The sequence below is a fragment of the Sparus aurata genome, chromosome 21 (genome assembly GCF_900880675.1).
Source record: "Sparus aurata chromosome 21, fSpaAur1.1, whole genome shotgun sequence".
Taxonomy (NCBI): Eukaryota; Metazoa; Chordata; class Actinopteri; order Spariformes; family Sparidae; genus Sparus; species Sparus aurata.
The window spans coordinates 15,116,209-15,135,013 of record NC_044207.1 but is presented as its reverse complement, the minus strand read 5'-3'; the positions used below and the strand labels follow the sequence as shown (position 1 = coordinate 15,135,013).

Sequence of the window (18,805 nt, the reverse complement as noted above, 5' to 3'; positions counted from 1 at the left end):
TATATATATATATATATATAATTACACATGTATGTTGATGAGTAGCCCCACTACTTGATCAAATATGTTTGCCTTACCAACAACCTTAATGTCTGTGAGATAAATATAAGGTAAAGATGTTCACCAGAGTGAAATTGGTAGCATTTGGATTGTGTCAATTTTCCAGTTCAGGCTGTAAGCTAGGATTTCTGTTCTGATGCACAGTAATGTACTTCATCTGCGGGATACCTCTGGCAACACGAGCCAGTTGTGGAAGCCTTTGTTGTGCCTTAAATTGTGTCAGGAAGTGAATCGTCCTGTCCTAAGCCTCTATAGTTGACCACACTCTAAGCCTGTAAGCCTAGTGTAGGATTGTTGTTGTCGAAGCATTTCAATTTTTTTGTGCATTGTGATAAGTTGTGGACGGATTGCAGCCTGTTGGTCCTGTGGCACACCTGTTATAAAGAGATAAACAACCTGCAGTGTGTGATGACAAACCTATGTCTGCAGTGTTATCTCTGCTGAATTGGGTGTGAGAATTACCGTGTATCTTCTGTGTCAGAAATCAGTCAACCAGTAAACCGTTTGTATTCTTTGTGTGACAGAATAAGCAGTAATCTCTTCAGGGAGGGAATAAATATGCCTCTCTGAAACACATGCATTCTGCATGATGGCTTGGTTATTTGATTATGTTTGGTTTCAATGCAGATATTTTACCTTTTTCTAAATCAGCTGCTTGCCAGCTTTGGGGGCTTTTCATTACTTAAAGTGTTTGCTGCGCTGTAGTCACCTTTTATCTCTCGAGGTACAATGTACATACAGATGAGAATCACAGCTGTGACATTTGAAGTGTCAAAGGGAGACTACTTCTGCCAGTGTAAGATCTTCCACCTTTAGTAAATGTAGGTGGAGAGTGTGCAATTTGTACAGACCTGGGATATGACATCAACTTCTGCCTGTGGACAGACGGTGTTGCTTAGCTACAATGACAGGGGAAATCAATACCCGTCTTGAGTGAGCTGAGAAATGACCCAAGCGGTATTTAACAAAGGCCTTTAGGTGAACACTTCAGTTTGAAACACCCTGGGGTACCATTCACGGGTTCATTGAAGCTTGGCTGACCAATCAAACCTATAGCCGTTGTATAGGTTGTGCGATGGTGTTACCATTGAGCTGTACAGGTTTCACTGATTGTTTTGGCTTAATGAAGTATATGTATCTGTCTGTGTGTGTTCTGCAGGTGCCCACATTCTGCTGCAGAGGAGAGAGCACCAGGATGAGGAGACTGTAGGCACCCGCCGTAGTATGGCCGCGTCCCGTTCCTCGCGCGTCACAAGGTCGTCAGTGGGGCTCAATGGATTGGATGAGAACTTTTGTGGTCGAACCCTCAGGAACCGCAGCATCGCCCAGCCGGAGGAGACTTCTGTGTCTCCGCTACCTCGTGCCCGCTCCCCCAAGAAGAAGCAGGACACCAGGCAGGACTCGAAGCAGGACGCCAGGCAGGACTCGAAGCAGGACACCAGGCAGGACTCGAAGCAGGACGTCAGGCAAAACTCGAAACAGGAGTCAAAGCAGGACACCAAGCAGGAGTCAAAGCAGGACACCAAGCAGGAGTCAAAGCAGGACACCAAGCAGGAGAAAAAGCAGGAGTCAAAGCAGGACGCCAAGCAGGACACCAAGCAGGAGTCGAAACAGGACGCCAAGCAGGAGTCGAGGCAAGACTTTAAGCAGGATGTTAAGCAGGACACAAAGCAGGACACCAAGCATGATACAAATCAGGTTGTCAAGGAGGACAATCTGCAAGATGGTCAGCAGCAGGCCTCTTTGCAGGCAAAGGTAACTGACTCAAATGCTTTTCCTGCTGAGGTGGAGCAGTGGACCAGCTCCAGAAAGCGGGGTGTGTCCTGTTTAGAAAAAGACATTAGTCCTGAGAAATCAGAGAACTGTGATAGAGGGAAGGGGGCACAGGATGTCAGCCCTCAAATCAAAAGGGCCAAACGTTGCTCCCGCTCTGGAGAGTCTCAGGGACACGAGGAAGACTCTGAGCTTTCGAAACCCGAAGGTCCAGTCTCTGTCCCAGAGTCGAGCAATGATAACAGTTGTGGAGAATATCCCAGCCAAAACTCTGCTAATCCAGCTCCTGCTTCAACGGTCCTCAGTAAAGCGGATGGTGAGCTGATGGGTGGGTCAGCAGATGATGGTCATGTGGACTGTGACAGACCAGCTCAGCCCCTGAATACTCACAAGGCTTCTAATGGACTCGGAGAGAGTAAACTAGAGGAACCTAGCACACTCACTGAAGAGCCTAGTGCAAATCCCATCTCTACCACCAACTGCCCGTCGCTGCTCAATGGCAGTCAGACAGGGACTCCCTCATCCCCAGACTCCGCTGTGCCTTGTAGAAACTCTGTACCTGTGCAGATGGATGTCTCTGGCACAGGAGAATCGGCAGCCTCATCTGTGCTGACATTTGAGGCCGTTCCAGAGGATCCTGTCCCTGAGTTGATGGTGGCCAAGGAGCAGGAGGTGGAGGAGGTCGAGGTTGATGTGGTGGGCGACTCACTATGCCTGGCCCATGAGGAGCAGGTGATGGAGAGCGAGAACGATACCAATGGCCGACCGCCAACACCGGTGCAAGAAGCTGCTGCCTCCACCTCCACTTCTGTAACCAATTTGAACAGTTGTCCAATCATCAACAACAGCAACTCAGGAGAAACTACACCCCCACTAGCAACAACCCCCTCCCCCACAGAGCCAGGGTGCAACCCCTCAATATCCAGCACGCCCCCCTCCTTCACAGAGCTCTACGAACACAGATACACCCTGCGGACTTCACCCAGGAGGGCTGCCAATGGTGGCAAGGCCTCCTCCTCCAAGCTCAGCTCTCCTCCCAGAGACAATGGTCCCTTGAGGGAAGAGGGGGAGGTGGTGGTTGGACTGGAGGAGGACTGCCCTATGGTGGAGGAACCTGCTCCTTCAGACACTGTTGGCCCCTCTAGTGAGGAGCTGGTCTCCGTGGATCCAGGAGACGGGGCAGGTTATGGCAAAGGTTTGCCTGTGGAGCGCAAAGAGGCGGAGTCAAGCAAGGAGGTGACACGGAGCCAGGCTACAGAGGAGGAGGAGGAGGAGGAGGAAGAGGAGGAGGAGCCAGATGTGTATTACTTTGAGTCAGACCACCTGGCTCTTAAACACAACAAAGAGTATGTGGGAGCTCCCTGGGGATTCTGCTCTCTCCTCTTCTATTGTTGATGTACCTCTTACACATGTTGATCACTACATTCTGTGATCATTGCGTCTTTGGTTTTGAATGAACCACAGATGCATTTGAGTTGAGGTGGATTTATATGTATGGATTATATATTCATGAGCTAGTTTCCTTTAGATTGTTTCATTAAGAGGCTTAAAAAGGTCAAACTTTACAGTATTTATTAAGAAACAAACATAGATTACAGAAAAAGGAGTCATAATTTTGGTGGCAGAAAAATATTTCTCTTGCCCTTTTAGTTGTCTCATAGCTTCTCATATGTATTTATCAATTCTGTCATAGTTGACTGTGTTAATTAAGAACATTAGGTTTATTGTGGTGAATATACAATTTAGCTACAAAAATCTTAATGTTACTATAATGGGGGGGGGGGGGGGACAAAAACGTTTTTTAGCCTTTTTGGTCAGCAGATATTTCTGATGATTTTTAGATATATATTTATCCCTAACCAACTCATTTTGAGTCCAAGTAGCGCTCCTGCATTTCATTTTTGATTTATATGAAAAGAAACGCTGAATTGGCCTATAAATGTCTTGCTTTTTACACCACCAACGCATAGACAGAATGTGTAATTATCAGTTATTTTGGGAGTCTATCCTTAGATGTTCACCGGTATTCCTGAAAGCAGCAACTATTTCTCCTGTCTTCTTGTTCAGGTTTTGCATGTTTCAGGTGAATTTTCACCTTCAATCTGGGGCCGCAATTGTGTGAATTAGCTGCCAATTGTCAGATTGGATGAGAAAATTGCTCTGCTGATTGCCTCTGTAGTGTCGTTTCTCAGCAAGATGAGTTGTTTAAGAGGAAAAGGATTTGTCAGTGTTGCGCTTTGTTCATCATGTTGTCTGTTGTCATGGGATGTTGATGTTGGTGGACAGGTCCCACGCTGCGCTCAGTCAGGCTCTACTAACTGCACTGTGGCAGGTCAGCTGATTCATGATGCATCTTCATAGGAGGAGGGGCAGAGGGCTGTGGGGGCTAAGATCCATCATAAGCTGAAGTCCTTTTGTCTTTGACACCAGTATTGGTGAGCATTTTAAATTTGGAGAATGGCTTCAGAATAAGATTTCACTGCTCTCGTATTTCAGGGTAATCCGATCAAGTTTCTGTGACATGCCAAGTCTTAAGTTGTGCTGAGTAAGGGGAATTTTGAAGGCTCAGATCAATAAAGTGAGGAGTCATTTTTAGGCAGAATGACTCGGCATTTCTGGGTTGCTGAATACAGATAATTGACATTGAAAAGATAATGATGTCCATACAAAATATCTTGTATTTACAGCTTACTGCTCTATCTATCTTGATACACTTCCTTGTAATTTTAGCATGTAAATATTTTAAAAAGTAAACCCCTATCTTTGATTATGAGGCATAAACAAAGCAACTATTTTCCCAGACAGTTTTTTATTTTGCACCAGTGTCAGTGGACCTCAGGCCCAGTAGGTGGCAATGGAACACCAGGCATGTCCCTGGACACCTGGCGGTAGTCCAGAGAGCTGAGAATCCAAGCCAAGTTTCCCTTATTTTGCTAAAACAGATTAATGCACAGATCATCTGAGGAAGTCAGAGTGCTTTCTTTTACAGAAATCTTACATTTAAATCAGAATCACTCTAGTACGGGAAATGTTGTATGTTTCAATGTCATTACTGCAGAGACAGATTTACAGTTTGCAGGGTATGTAATGATCCTGTGCAAGGTCAGCAGAGCTTCACACAGTGCCAAAGGAATGGTCGTCTGTAACTAATGAACTTATATGAGGTTAAAAACAGTTGACTCGTTTGACTGTCTGGTTTGTAGGATTTTTAAACCACCGGCAGCTGTTGAATAAATTGTGTCCTGTGCATTGATTTTCATTCATGTCCTGTTAGGCGAGATTGATCCACTCCGCTTCACTGAGCTCCTGCATTAGGGTATAGCCATGTAGGGTGCTGCCACATTCGTGTCAATTCCTCCAGCTCTGCTCGCACTTGTCAGGCCTCTGAGTCAGTACCACACTTAGTCATTGACAGCTCAGTTTGCAGATCTCCAGTTGCCCCAAAGGGTGTGAGTGGAAAGGTCAGACTTCTTCAGCGCAGAAGGCTCCTCAAGCACTACAAAACCCAAGTGTTTTGTCATGCAAGGGTTTTGATATAACAGTGAATCAGAGCATGTACAGGTACAGATCGGAAAGGGGTTAGTGTTCAAAGTGTATTTTGTCCTTTCCATTTGAATGTTCATTTACCATCTGGTACACTCTCTCTAAGCAACCCTAAAGGTGTCTGCCAAAGCAGCTGGTTTGAGATGCATAATTTCCAGCCACTGCCACACAAATGCCTATTAACACAATAATTGCAAAATGGGTAGAAAGGATTGGAGAATGGTGCATGTCTTGTGCAAGCGTTTAGGCTCTCAGCACCGTGGTTGAATTATGCATGGTCTGTGGTCTAAAAGTTTGATGCACTGCAGCATTGCAAGTGTCAGGTTAAATAATGTAAGCAGTCCATTCCTTCTACCATTGTCTAACCTTGCCTCCCTCCGTGTCAGTTATCAGAGGCTGCTGCAGACCATTGGAGTTCTCGAGGCCCAGCGCACGCAGGCCATCCTGGACCTGGAGACGTTGGCGCGTCAGCAGAGAGAGGCGCTCGCCGATCCTATCAGTTTTGTGGAGCAGCTGCAGAAACGGGTAACAGACCTGTGCCCTTGTGTTTTAACTACACTCAATGTCCTCTTGAATCAGTTTCTGTTGACACTGTTTCCGCTTGAAGGCCATTGCCTCCCACATTATATAAATGGGAAGGACAAAAAATTCAAAATGCCTCTACATATAATGTAGTCCGTACAAAACCAACTCTAACTCTGTCCGTAATAACAAGCGTATAATTAAATTAACACATTTTTGACAATTTCACAAAATGCTGAACTTATTTGTATAAAGGTGGATCTTATGGCAAGGCTGTTATATTGGACTGCATCAGATTTTTACAGGTATAAATAGGCCAGTGAGTGAATGTTTTAATGTGTACAACAAACAATTTCTGCTACAGGAGCTGTATAGATGGGCAAGTTGATATTTAGTCTCTCTGCATCAACCTTTCTTGGAGATATGGCACGTAAGACCTTGTTCTTGGTTTGTGCCCTAGGAATACCTTGCTAGATGAGACATTGCTTAAATAAATATTTGGGAGCTTGTAAATTTCAGTGTGCAGGCTACCACTCCTTTTTCACTCAATGACTCAGATTTGTCTCTGCACCTGTTCACAACTGGGTCAGCATGTGCATGCTGTCCACACTTTCAACTTGAGATATTTTGTGACTGCTTAATGCAATACATTCAGAGCACCTGCTTGAGAAGTTAAAACAAGCACTTTTTTTTTATTTGTGAGCATTAGGTCTTTGACAAAATATCAATACAGCAATGTATTGTATCACTTCCTCCTGTGTACAATTAGCGTTACACATGGGCCAGTTGTTGTTGTTGTTATTATTGTTATTATTATTGTTATTATTATTATTATTATTATTATTATTTATTTATTTTTTAAATTCTGCTGCTTTGAACAGATTCCCCTGACAGATCCATTTACCAGGGTCACTACTTCATAAAACCATGTAGTGTAAGCTTCTGTAAACATAATTTAATTGGCGATTAAGTTGCATCTGCCGCTGATTTATGGCTATTTCTCATTGGAATGATGACTCACATGGTGCAGTCAGTGTGTGCGTCTGTGTGTAATATAGAGGCAGTAAACCAAGACTTTTGATAAACTGTACATAGTTCCATCTCAGTTCATGTCAGATTATGTGAAACTGACATCACAATGCAGTGAATAAATACAGAAGTCCTACCTAAAAAATACCCCTAAAAAGGCAAATAGATGTAGTGATGTCTCAGTAGATGATCAGCTTTTAATCTATCGATTATCGCAAAATGGTTGTAAAGTGATGTTTTCATTATCGGGCAATGTATCGCGAATCCTATCATATTGTATAGGTCAGTTTGTTTGCACAGAGAAAAAAATGGGAATACAAAATGGGAAAATGAGGCTGCTGAGACCTTAGTGTCAAGCTCAGTATGAAGATGAAGCACTTCTACAACACAACAAACAAACTTACAAACTGTCCTAAAACAACTAAGTTAGTTGTACAGTGCCTGTTGGTTTCTAACCTTGTTGCAGTCTGATTGGTAGACATGAAAAATTATTTTGTTAATGGCTTGTGACCTTCGGTTCTTGTGCCCCTCAGGTGAATTTGGGCTTGCCGTGTCCTCAGCGGGTGGTCCAGCTCCCTGACATTGCATGGGAGCAGTACACCTCAGGCCTTGGTGACTTTGAGAGAGAGTTCTGTGACAAGAAACGCAAAACCAGGCGGTTAAAGCTGATCTTCGACAAAGGCATGTATACAGTTTATGCGTCTTCATCTTGATGTGTATATTTTAAAATCAGAATAACACAAGAGCAACTCTTCTGCCATTCAAAATACAAATTCTGCTTATTTTCGTCCCTCAGGTTTGCCGGATCGACCAAAAAGTCCTGTGGAACCCAAGAAGGAAGGTGAATCCTCCACCATGTACTCCCCTCTGCCTACTAGTGACGCTCCAGAGAACAACAGGCAGACGCAGGTATGGCTCTTCCTCCTTATTAAAATAATCTGTACAACACACACAGCTGTTGTCATCTCAGATGTGATTGTTTCCCAACATATCATTATTCCAGAAGCAGCTACATCTCTTCCTTTCTAGCTGGTGAGTCACCAATATCCTGCAGGTTAACCCACAAATCATCAGGTTACAACCATTTTTCACTGCCTTCCTGGCTTCCTCTAACCTCATCTGCCCCATTCTAGCTCCTTGGCAGAGTTAGCATGCAGCACACGTGAGCACAAAAGATGGTATCTATGGAAACGTGAGGAGCCTGCCTCTCCCACATCTCTGATTATGTGTTATTCTTGGCCTCTGTTATGCATGTGGGTCCTTTCCCATATTATATGGCCAGCCAGGTTTTAATTTTAATTGATTGTTGGGATTAGACCGCACCAAGCAAACAAGTCCTTGATTATTTCTGTTGCTCCCTGTGTATATTTTGTGCAAACACATTTGCATTCTCCCGGATTACTCCCCTGAATCCCACCAGGATTTTATTTGTCAGTCAAAAGTGTTTTTCTGTGTCTTCCTGATGACGCATCTCGTATCACATCTTTGCCTGTCAAATTGATGACAGAAGACAGATTCAGTGTGCCAGGCAGTTCATATGCACAGATCTCTTCAAATGATGCAGTTCCCATTATTTTTGTATCGTCTTAGTCTTTTAACAAGGCTGTCACTTCATGTTTTCTTGACAGATGATCAGGGGGAGGATATGTCACCCAAACAAGCCTGACACATTTAACCAGCTGTGGACTGTGGAGGAACAGGTAGGTAGTAAATGTTAAGATGTTGCATTATATTTTATCAGAATGACATCATTCACCAAATAAATAGCCAAGTATGTGCAGGAATGCTTGATGACACAAGTATTGAAACATATTTAGGTTATTTTAAGATTCAGATTTCTTTCATTACACCATTTCCAAGATATTTTACCATTGCCTAGGCTCCTGGATCCGTCTCTTTTCACGGACCCACACCAAAAAGTTAATGTGGTGTATTCTGGGCTGAGACCCATCCTTGTGAAAATCTGTGCAGTAGTTTTGTGTAATCTTGCTGACAAACCAACCAGCAAACAAACTAACTAACAAGGGTGAAGACATAACATCCTTAGTGGAGGTAATAATGTTTGAAAATACATGATTCTTGTCTGCAAAACTGTTATCAAATTGTGAAATTGAGGGCCAATATTGTTTTTTGTTTTGTAAACAACCCAAATGTGTTATTATTTAAGCTATCCACCTGTTTCATAGGCTGTGTAAGACTGATATATAATCAGCATTGGTGACTAGATACGTTAAACATAGAATTGTTCATGCAGTAAATTATGTCCCTGTACATGTTGGTGACCTGTTGTTTTGTACATCTTGATAGAAAAAACTGGAGCAGCTTCTTGTTAAGTTCCCTCCTGAGGAAGTTGAATCCAGAAGGTGGCAGAAGATTGCTGATGAGCTGGGCAATCGAACAGCAAAACAGGTGACAAAGAGTTCATCCACACTTAGGACATCTGAAAACGATAAAAACACAACAAAAACACAGAACTTGCTGGTTGTGCTTGTCTGTCAGCATGTCCTGACATTAACAAATCTGTCTGTATTGTGGAAACATGCTGTTAAATTGCAGGAGTGCAGAGTGCACACTTTTTAGTGCTAAAAGGCAGAGAGTGATTTGTGTGATAACTGCACCCCCTACAAGTACCTGGATCACACATTGGCTTGACCTCAATTACTCCAAGCAGCTGTTCCTCGGTTGGAAACCATTAACGCAGCCATTTTCCTGTTAAACATTCCAGGTTGCCAGTAGGGTTCAGAAGTACTTCATCAAACTGACAAAAGCTGGTATCCCCGTGCCTGGAAGAACACCCAACCTGTGCATGTACACTAAAAAGGTATTTACCGAACCTCTTAACCAGATTGAGTCATTGATGTCATGTAAACAAATGCTTTTCTTCTTTAATGTGAAGTGTCTTTGAGTAAGGACTGGGCCATTAGTTCAATATTGTTGCAGTGTTTCCCACAAATAGACTTCACTTGGGCGGATTTCAGATTTTTGTTTTGTAAAAACTTGTAAGTGCATCCAGCTTGTGCCGATGTCATTGCGTACCATGTTGGTTTCGATCAGCTACATCGTTATCAACAAGCCTCCTCCACACGTGGCTCATCTGTTGTCGCAAGAAAGGCAACATAGCAGACACATGAGGACAAGGCGAGCAGGTGTGTGTGCATTGAGAGTCCAAATGTGTTGTGTAGAGTGAGGGGGGGAAAGGACCGAAGGAAAAATCAAGGTGAGCAGAGAAAAGTAGCTGTTGGCGTAGAAAAATATTTAACTGTTGAGTGTCATTCCTGTTAATATTTGTCTCAGGATTTTCTTTCTGAATTCGACGAAGTCAACAGATGTTCGTTTTTTTTTTATTTTATTGTCTGAACCCGACTCAAGCTTGACACATCAATCCAAGCAGAGGTGCTGACTTTGTCATGCAGTGGTTACCATGGGTTACAGCTTGCCTGTTTATGCCACATTTAGATATTTTTACACTATATTTTAGAACTTAAAAGCCCCTAGCATCAGTTGATATAACCGAACTCGACTCAAAGCACATACACAGTATTTTTTTTTTAACATATTGTTTTCATTATGTGAAACATAAAACCAAGGTAAGCAACTTAAAAAGATGAAAGAATAAAAGGCCAAGCAATAACATCAACACAATAGAATAAGACAGAAAAATAAATAAAAACATGACACACAAGCTGACGGCATTGGTTCAACAAGATTGCCGACTGCTTACCGTTATTCATCCCCAAGTCCCACAGCAGACCATCCATGCAATCGCAAATACATATTATCCAGAGATCTTTTACTCACCTATTCTATCACAGACGCTCACTTGCCCCATTACTGAGGACAGGTCACACAATATTGCAATTTTAATTGCATGTACCAAAAGGGAGAGATGAATTCTAATAAATAAAAAAGTAGGGTACGTGTTAAATTCACACATACATCAAGATAGATAAGTGAACAATACGAGGAAATTCTGATAATAAGAAATTGTTTTACAAAAGGACATACAAGATTGTTGACGCCGCCACAGTTACACATTCATTCTTTATTGTAAATGGAACTGAATCATGGATATTATTTTGAGCTTAGCCTACAATAGATATTTGAAAGTAAAAAAAAAAAAGCAAAACAGTTTTTTGCTGAATTTCTTCTTTATGTTTGTTTTTAAAGGATTTGTGACCTAGATATGTACTGTCTTTACTCAGTAAAAATATATACAGTTGCCAACATGTGCTGATACCGACACATCCCTGATGAGATTAAAATGGATAGAAAAGACAGTAGATTTGTTGGGCTTAGATATTGCAAACTGTAGTGTGCAATTTGAGCTTTAGTTGTTATTTTAACAAAATCTGTTATTATAGTTTTTGTTCAACATGTGGGAAGATACTTGACAGCTAGAGTGCACAACAGTGGAACACAGTTCATTGTATTGAGCAGTGTCATCATTTCATTTTATTTAGTCATGCATTTACCACATGAAGATACATCAGTATTGGAAAGCATCTTTTTATTATCATGATATTGATTCCACCTGTGTAGCCCAGCCCTACTGTAAAGCATCTGTGAAGTGCTATACTTTTAGCTATGTACTTATAGTAGCTTTTGTATTAACTTTTAAGCAATTAAATCACAATCCATTTTTAATGAGACCTTTTTAAAATGGCCTGCTCTTGTAACTGCACTTGTTTAATTCCTCAGGCATCCAGTAAGAGGCAGCACCATCTCAACAAGCACCTGTACCGGCCGTCTACTTTCCTCGCCTCCTATGAACCTCCTGTCTTCATGGATGAAGATGATGAGCGCTCAGCGTATTATGGCAGCGTGCAGGACCCCTCTGCTGATGACTCGGTAACTTGAAGCCTCAGTGCTGTCTTTTTTTTTTTTTTTTAACAAAGCTATTTTTGGACTCACCCAACTCCAATGCATTTGTCCTGACAAGATTATTTTGTAACTGATCTCATTCTTCCAAATTTGTTGTGTCACCGATCACGAACCAGGTCTGTGTATTTGAGTTAATCACAAGCTCACATTTCCTCTTTTATCTCACTGTCATGTAAGCAGTGACCCTTAAAAGAAAGACAAGGAGAAGCTGCATATTATGTGCTTTTGGGAGCTTGTTTTTAATACTTGGACTGGTCCGTTAAAATCCATCCAAGAAGAGGCAAAGAAAACAAACTTCCACTGTGCTCTCTGCTTTGTCACTTACGTCTGCTTTCCTATGACAGACTCTCACTCTGAGCTCCACTTTAACAACTTTGGATAAAATAAGCTGTTTGTACCTTGATCACGCACGTCTATTCCCTTTTTTCTCCACTTCAATCGCGGCAGCATGTACTGTTGAAAATCAGAGCAGGGGACCCGGCCAGCCTTGCCTCTATTTCCATTTGAACTCTGCAACTCCTGATGCTCGCTGTTGCTCAAGCGCTGACATTTCCTTTCTCTCCTTTTGAAGTCGGTAACCTTTAAGTAAAACCAGGTCGCTGTGTCCTACTGTGAACACAGGCTGCCAGCTCCACCAGTGCGTTAACAAAACCTCTGCTGCTACTGGTATGAAGCGAAAGCACAAAAGTGTTGTCTGCTTGGGCCACAGTCATTTCTCACTTCATCCGGTTTGTCCCGTTGGTCTCAAGAAGGAACAAAGGTCTCCTGAGGGCAAAAACTTCCGCAGCTTAGCAGGATTCTCACAAAGACGTTTCCTGTTTAAAACTGCAACAGTTAGTCGACTACTACTATCAACTAGTTTTGATTAGTGATTCATCTTTTCAATAACTGTTCAAAGCTTGTCAAACATTTGCTGCTTCCAGTTTCGTAAATGTAAGGCTGCTGTTCCTTTTCATGTATTGAACTATAAAGCAAGGAATCTGTCTCTCTGTATGTTATTCTCCTTCTCAAGAATCCATCAATCCAACCTTCTTCACACTTGGTAAATTTGTTTGCTGAGGACCCAAGGATGTACAGTGTCAAATGAGATAAAATTGGGACATGCAACACGTTCAATAATAATACATTTTGAAAAAATTGTGCAGCAGCAGGAGCGTAGCTCAGTGCTCTGACTTCATAGATGTAAACAAAATGGGGATTACCGTGGTGCAACACCTTGCTGTAGTAACATTTGGCAGTAAGAAAAAGAAACAAAAGCAAAGGATTTCACGAGCCTGGATGAGTCGGAGAAGCGGTCAATACAGAATTTATATTTTTCAGTGAGAAGTGGAGATGAGATTTTAAGTTTCTGGCGACAGTTGTAAGCTAACGTTAGCCTCAAGGGCTAGAATGTTTACTATTGCTTGGCAGCACTGTCGCCTACTCCGTGATGCTTCTCTTATTGGTTGTTTTGGTCCAGCTCTGAAAGTACCACTGTAATCATCCAGATTTTACATCGTTTACATCAAACATGCCTGTGACCAGTTCAGGAGGCTTATAAACTCACATTACAAGAAAATCTGTCCTGAGCAAGTTGCTACAAATTTTGTAGACTACACAGTGAATCAATTGGTTAAATAATAGGCAGATTAATCAGTAATTAAAATAATCGTTAGGTGTTGCCTTCCTCCCCATCAAGTCGTAAAGAGTTTTGTGTTATATTTTGGAGCTAGCAGCCAGTAGGTGTCTTTGAGAACCAGCTCAGAAGGTCTCTGCATAGTGCAACATTGCAGCTCAGAAGAACAAGAAAATAAAGATTAGTGGTTGTGTATATGTTGCTGTTGTTCAGTTTTAATTAGATTAATACTGGCTGCAGATTTGTTCACAGATCATTAAACATTTAGAGAATATCATTGTCATACTGGATCCTGGAGCCAAAAGGAGAAGCTTTGTCTGTCCTGTTGCCTGCCAGTAATCTATTCTCTATCTGTCTTTGTGTGTGTGCACCATAATGTATGTGTGTTTCTTTTGTTTCCTTACACACCAGGATGAGGAGGCGATACCTGTGGAGTTGAGAAATTTGCCAGAGTACAAAGAGCTTTTAGAGCTGAAGCGTCTGAAAAAACAGACGCTCCAGGAGATCCGGGAGGACAAGGTTGGGATGCGGCACGTCGGCTTCAAGGTGAGGACACACTGTAGTACAACAAACTGACTACATTACAGTTACTTATACATGAGCCCTCAGTGTGTGTGTTAGGGGTAATGAAATCACATGCAAGTCAAAGGGATTACCCTTTAATTTGGTCAACCAAGGTTTATGTCCAGTTTACATGCTATATGCCAATTTTAAGAGAGTGAGTTGCATGATCACTCTATACAAGAGCAGATAACAACACAGGCGAGTGGGAAATAATCAAAATCTTGCTATAGCAACTGAAATAAACGGCTAAATCATTGAACATTTTTATTTGTTATAATTTAAAGCTTGAAATTGGCAGTTTGACTAACATTTTGTTATTAATACTGAAGTACTTCACATTGTTAGTGTAGTATTACTTTAACTGGATTCCTACCTTGTATGTGAGGTATTCTATATGTTGTTTGTTAGTATGTTATTCTAAGAAATCAGTGTTTGCTGATGATGATTATTAATCAGTTTGTCAAAGAAAGTTTTAATGCTCCAAAATTATATTCTGAAGATGTTTGTGTTTGTGTGTGTGTGTATGTGTTTTATGCAGTGTGATGTCTGTGGCATGGAGCCCATCCAGGGAGTGCGATGGCACTGTCAGGACTGTCCGCCCGACAACTCTGTCGATTTCTGCTCCAACTGCTCCGACTGGTGAGATCCTCCACCTCTGTCATGACACTAAATAACCACATAGGGAACTGATAGTTTGACATACATTTGACAAATGGATGATATAAATTATAAGACAATATATTTCTTTATTTTTGAGAACGACCAATGTGCATCAATCAACATTCAAACAAATGTAAATACACCTGAGCTAGCTGTACGGCTAATTTCAGTTCCTGTGACTCCTGAAATTGACATAATTGTTTTTCGAGAGAAGACAAATCATTCTGTTTGAGTGTTTGAAACAAAGTTGAGATTACTCACGATTGTGCAGCAGGGGTACAGAGTGAAGGTTTGCTCCTCACAACTGATCAGTGCAGAAACCATCTTGTAGAGAGAACTTTTACCAGACAACAAATAAGTTTAATATTGACCCGTTATCAAGTTAGCTATAGAGGTGATGCTAGGTAGTGACAGCTGGTATGACCTTCTGTCAGTGAGGTTAACATTCAGATGTGTGAGGGTAAAGATTAGAAGCTGTTACCTGAATGATTTACTAATTAGAAAGAGGGGCGATATAGCTGATGGTGAGTTGAACAAATCCTTATATTTTGCATATCTCAATGTTTAAACTCAGTTTGATTTTGGGCAAATAGTTTCTCACATCCACACACTGTTGTATGCACGGATGCAGCTTGAACTGTAGAGCCTGGCTGTGGTAAATGAGGGAAGCGCTGCAACACCAGCAGGCTGAGGTGGGCAAAACACAGAAAACAATAAAGAAAGAAAAGATCTGCATGTTGTCGGGTCAGATTAACAAATGAACAAATCTATATCTATACTGCAATATAGTCTTGTTCCCTTGAGTTGTATATTAAAACGTGTGCTCTGTGGTTTTTATAGAGGTATAGATAGAAAGACATTGTAAAGTTAGCAGGTATTGAACACACAGCACAGTTTAAGTGAAATCATTTAGCTGCTCATTTTTGTGACATCTATTATATCTTATTTTACAACAGGGTTATCAGACTAACCGTTCCCCACCAGACAGTTGCACTCACATATTTTTTCTTTTTCCCAGCTTGTTCAAGACCGAGACCCACAAGCCTAACCATCGTTTGGAACCCGTGCACCAGTCTGACACCTTTCTGGACAGGGACTACTGCCTGCCGCAGAGCACAGGCTACAACTACCTGGACCCTAACTACTTTCCAGCCAACAGATGACAGGGTCCCAGGCGCCTCTAGCTCCAGGCTCTCTCCACATATCCCACAGGCCACTCTGTGCATGGCTCCATCCTCCAAGTCTAAGATAACCGCTTAACCCGCCGCCAGGCAGGAAGGCCAGCCGGCAGGCAGTCAGCCAGGGGCCTCAGAGCAGACCATGGTGCTGCTGGTGGGGGGGTGCTGTTGGTAAACTGGCCTCCCTGACTCAAGCAAAGGGGCCGCCACGTTGGTTCCTCAGAACAAGGGGGGCCCCGCTCCACCTCAGCCAGGTTAATCAATGGATCTGTGATTTGAAACGATACACTATTTTTAAAAAAACAAACAAAACAAACAGAAGGCACGCTGACATTCCCGAGCTCTGTGACTCCAGGAGGGCTGTCCCTTTCCCCCTCTCCCCCTCATCGCCCTCCAGTTACCTCCCTGTGCTGCTTCGAAACTGGAGAATTGACCAGCGGTCTGGTGAAGCGCCACCTAATGGAGATTGTGTGGTCATAGTGGACTGTGAAGTCATCAACTGAGATACACATAGGTGGCTTGTATGTGTGTATGTGGTCTCCGTGTTATGCAAGAGTGAAAAACGTTCTAGCTAGGTATCCGTAGATTGAGTATTTATGAGTCGCAGCTTCCTCAGCGGGAGTTGCGGCCGCTGCGAGAGAATTTAGGCGGCGTGGAACTTGATGTCGAGGTCGGCGTGTTTTCAGCTGCAGACTGTAGGAAGTTCTGCCGATCCACATGACGTTCTGCAAACAGACCTGTACTTTTAAACGGACCGGCACCATGTTTTCAGCGTGGTGCCTGTCCTACCACTGTCACAAAACGCTGCTCTCTACACCCCCCCCCCCCCCCCCCAAACACACAGACAGATACACACTTTGATCTGTATTTCCTTTCCCTTTGCTCTCTCCACTAAAACATGTCTAACAAGGAAGCACTACAGCACGGAGAGCAAATGATTTTGAAGGCAGGTGAATGGGAACGAATGGAAAGTCACACAGGACTGTGTTTTTGTTTTCATCTTTTTTCTCCTTCCCTGATGTGTGCCGTTGTTGATCATGTTGAGTGTACAAGTATATGGTGAAAAGTAGCCAGCGCTAGTTGCTGTGTGCCATTTTAAAAAGAGAAATTCGTTTTTTGGGGGGGGGTGGATTCCACCTCTGAACCCGGCCACAAGTTCTCCCTTCCTGTTGGGCGCCATCGACCCACATTGTCCTTACAATATTGATCCAGTCATCATGCCTCTAGATCTTCTTTAATTTTGCAGTACACTTTAAAAGGTCCATTTAAAAGATTGTATTTTTATTAATCTATTTAAAAAAAAAAAATTGAGGCAGAGGTTGGTGCCTCCACAGTGGAACAACCCACACAATTTTATACACATAGATTTTGTTGTGCTTGAGTAGACACCATTTTGTATGGTTTTCGTCTCCTTCCCTCACCCCCTTTGCCCTGCTTCAATATCTGTGTATAACAGTCTGTTCTTATGTAAAAAAAAAATAATAATGTAAAAAAAAAAATGCTAGAGGAGAATCGTGGAAATAAAAGTATGTGAAAATAGTGTTTCTACACCTGTGGTTCCTGTTTTATTATTAATCACAAAGCTCTCTCAAAGTTCAGTATTTAGAGCTGTACTGATTTGTTAATTTATTTCAGCAAAGGTGTAGGTGAACATGTCTGGTTTCACTTTCTCTGAGGATTTTTTTGGGCTGGTATCATTTCAATTTGGATGTCTCATTTTTAGACCGCTGGTCAGACAGACAGTTGAAGACATTATCTTAAACTTTAGGAAACTGATGGTCATATTTACAATTTGCTTTAATTGACTAGATTGGTTGCAGCCCCAGCACAGTTGTGACTTAACACATTTTGTTAGTTTGAACAAGAAATGATCGATTGATTGATGTTTTTATATGGAATCATTGTGTTCATCAAGACTAACAACAAGAGCTGCTGTTAAAATGTTTGGATATTTTATTTGATGGTGACGGTTACCTGAAACTCAAGTTGTTGATACATTTTCAAATTAACATTCACACTATGATCACTGTTTAGATGGATGGATGGATAGATGGAATTACTTTAATGATCCCAGACAGGAAAATTATTTTGTTACAGCAGTAGTGGGTCAAGTTAAAAGGTTAAAAGCAAAATTGTATAGAAATTTGTAATTTGTACAAATTTGCACCCTCACAGTTACTGAGTGCAACAACACTAGTAAATACAAACACCAGGTTTCAGACAAGCTAACAGTAGCTACAGTAAACTGTTCCTTTGGCAACAGCTAAAGCTGCTGTGGTCACATAGTGGAAAGAAAAGCAATCATGATGCACGGTTGGACCGAAGGACTCCATTCTCCCTATTACAAGACAGTGTGCAGTCACAATGATTTTGAATCTGTTATTTTAAGGTAACAGTGTTACTCTAGGTGACCTTGCTGCAATTTTAATGAGCGCCATGACCGTCCTTTTCAAGAAATGACCTATGACAAGTTTTAGAGCTAACACACCTGTCAGTATGACATTTTCTGTAGCTGTAATTGTTCCCCATAACTAAGAAAAAAAAAATAATACACACACAAAGAATTATTTTCCTGGAATGTCAGACTGGTTAGAAGAGCCAGAGTGTATGGCTTTGTAGATATTATTGGCTGATACTGGCCTATCAAAGATCGCATTGATACATGATATTTGCCAATATGGAATGTTTTTGTTTTTATAGGTTAGAAGGCAGAAAAAGATGCTTGAGGTCATTATTATTATTACGACATTCCCAGTGAAGTTGACTGTTTCAGGACCTTGACATATTTGTTAAAACTGTAAAATATCCACCTTTGTTCCAGATCTTTGTCACAATCTTTGCTAAAATACTGTGAATATCGGCTGATACATCAATATTGGAGCTTTTTTCTCTCTAAAGACAGGAGCAATGTTGGCCCCCAAAAATCCAGTGCTACTGCTTACCTTTAACTACCAAAGTATCTTAATGACCAACAGCTCAC

At 41.9% G+C, this 18,805-nt stretch overlaps 1 protein-coding gene across 1 annotated transcript; it reads left to right on the top strand.

Moving 5' to 3' along the window:
* The first annotated feature begins 1,219 nt into the window (after positions 1-1,219).
* Positions 1,220-17,373, top strand: zzz3 (zinc finger, ZZ-type containing 3). The gene is made up of 11 exons (XM_030401723.1): positions 1,220-3,179; positions 5,763-5,901; positions 7,461-7,608; positions 7,724-7,836; positions 8,556-8,627; positions 9,235-9,336; positions 9,653-9,748; positions 11,626-11,775; positions 13,835-13,969; positions 14,526-14,626; positions 15,666-17,373. The coding sequence occupies exons 1-11, from the start codon at positions 1,285-1,287 to the stop codon at positions 15,808-15,810; spliced, it is 3,096 nt and encodes a 1,031-aa protein (XP_030257583.1). The 5' UTR covers positions 1,220-1,284; the 3' UTR covers positions 15,811-17,373.
* The last annotated feature ends 1,432 nt before the right edge of the window (positions 17,374-18,805 follow it).

What these genes read in the sequence shown, in the direction of transcription:
- zzz3 (XM_030401723.1), top strand. Translation starts at nt 1,285, where the DNA reads ATGGCCGCGTCCCGTTCCTCGCGCGTCACAAGGTCGTCAGTGGGGCTC. An exon ending in AAAGCTGATCTTCGACAAAG is followed by an intron (nt 7,609 to 7,723) that starts GCATGTATACAG and finishes TTCGTCCCTCAG; the next exon opens with GTTTGCCGGATCGACCAAAA. An exon ending in ACCCCTCTGCTGATGACTCG is followed by an intron (nt 11,776 to 13,834) that starts GTAACTTGAAGC and finishes CTTACACACCAG; the next exon opens with GATGAGGAGGCGATACCTGT.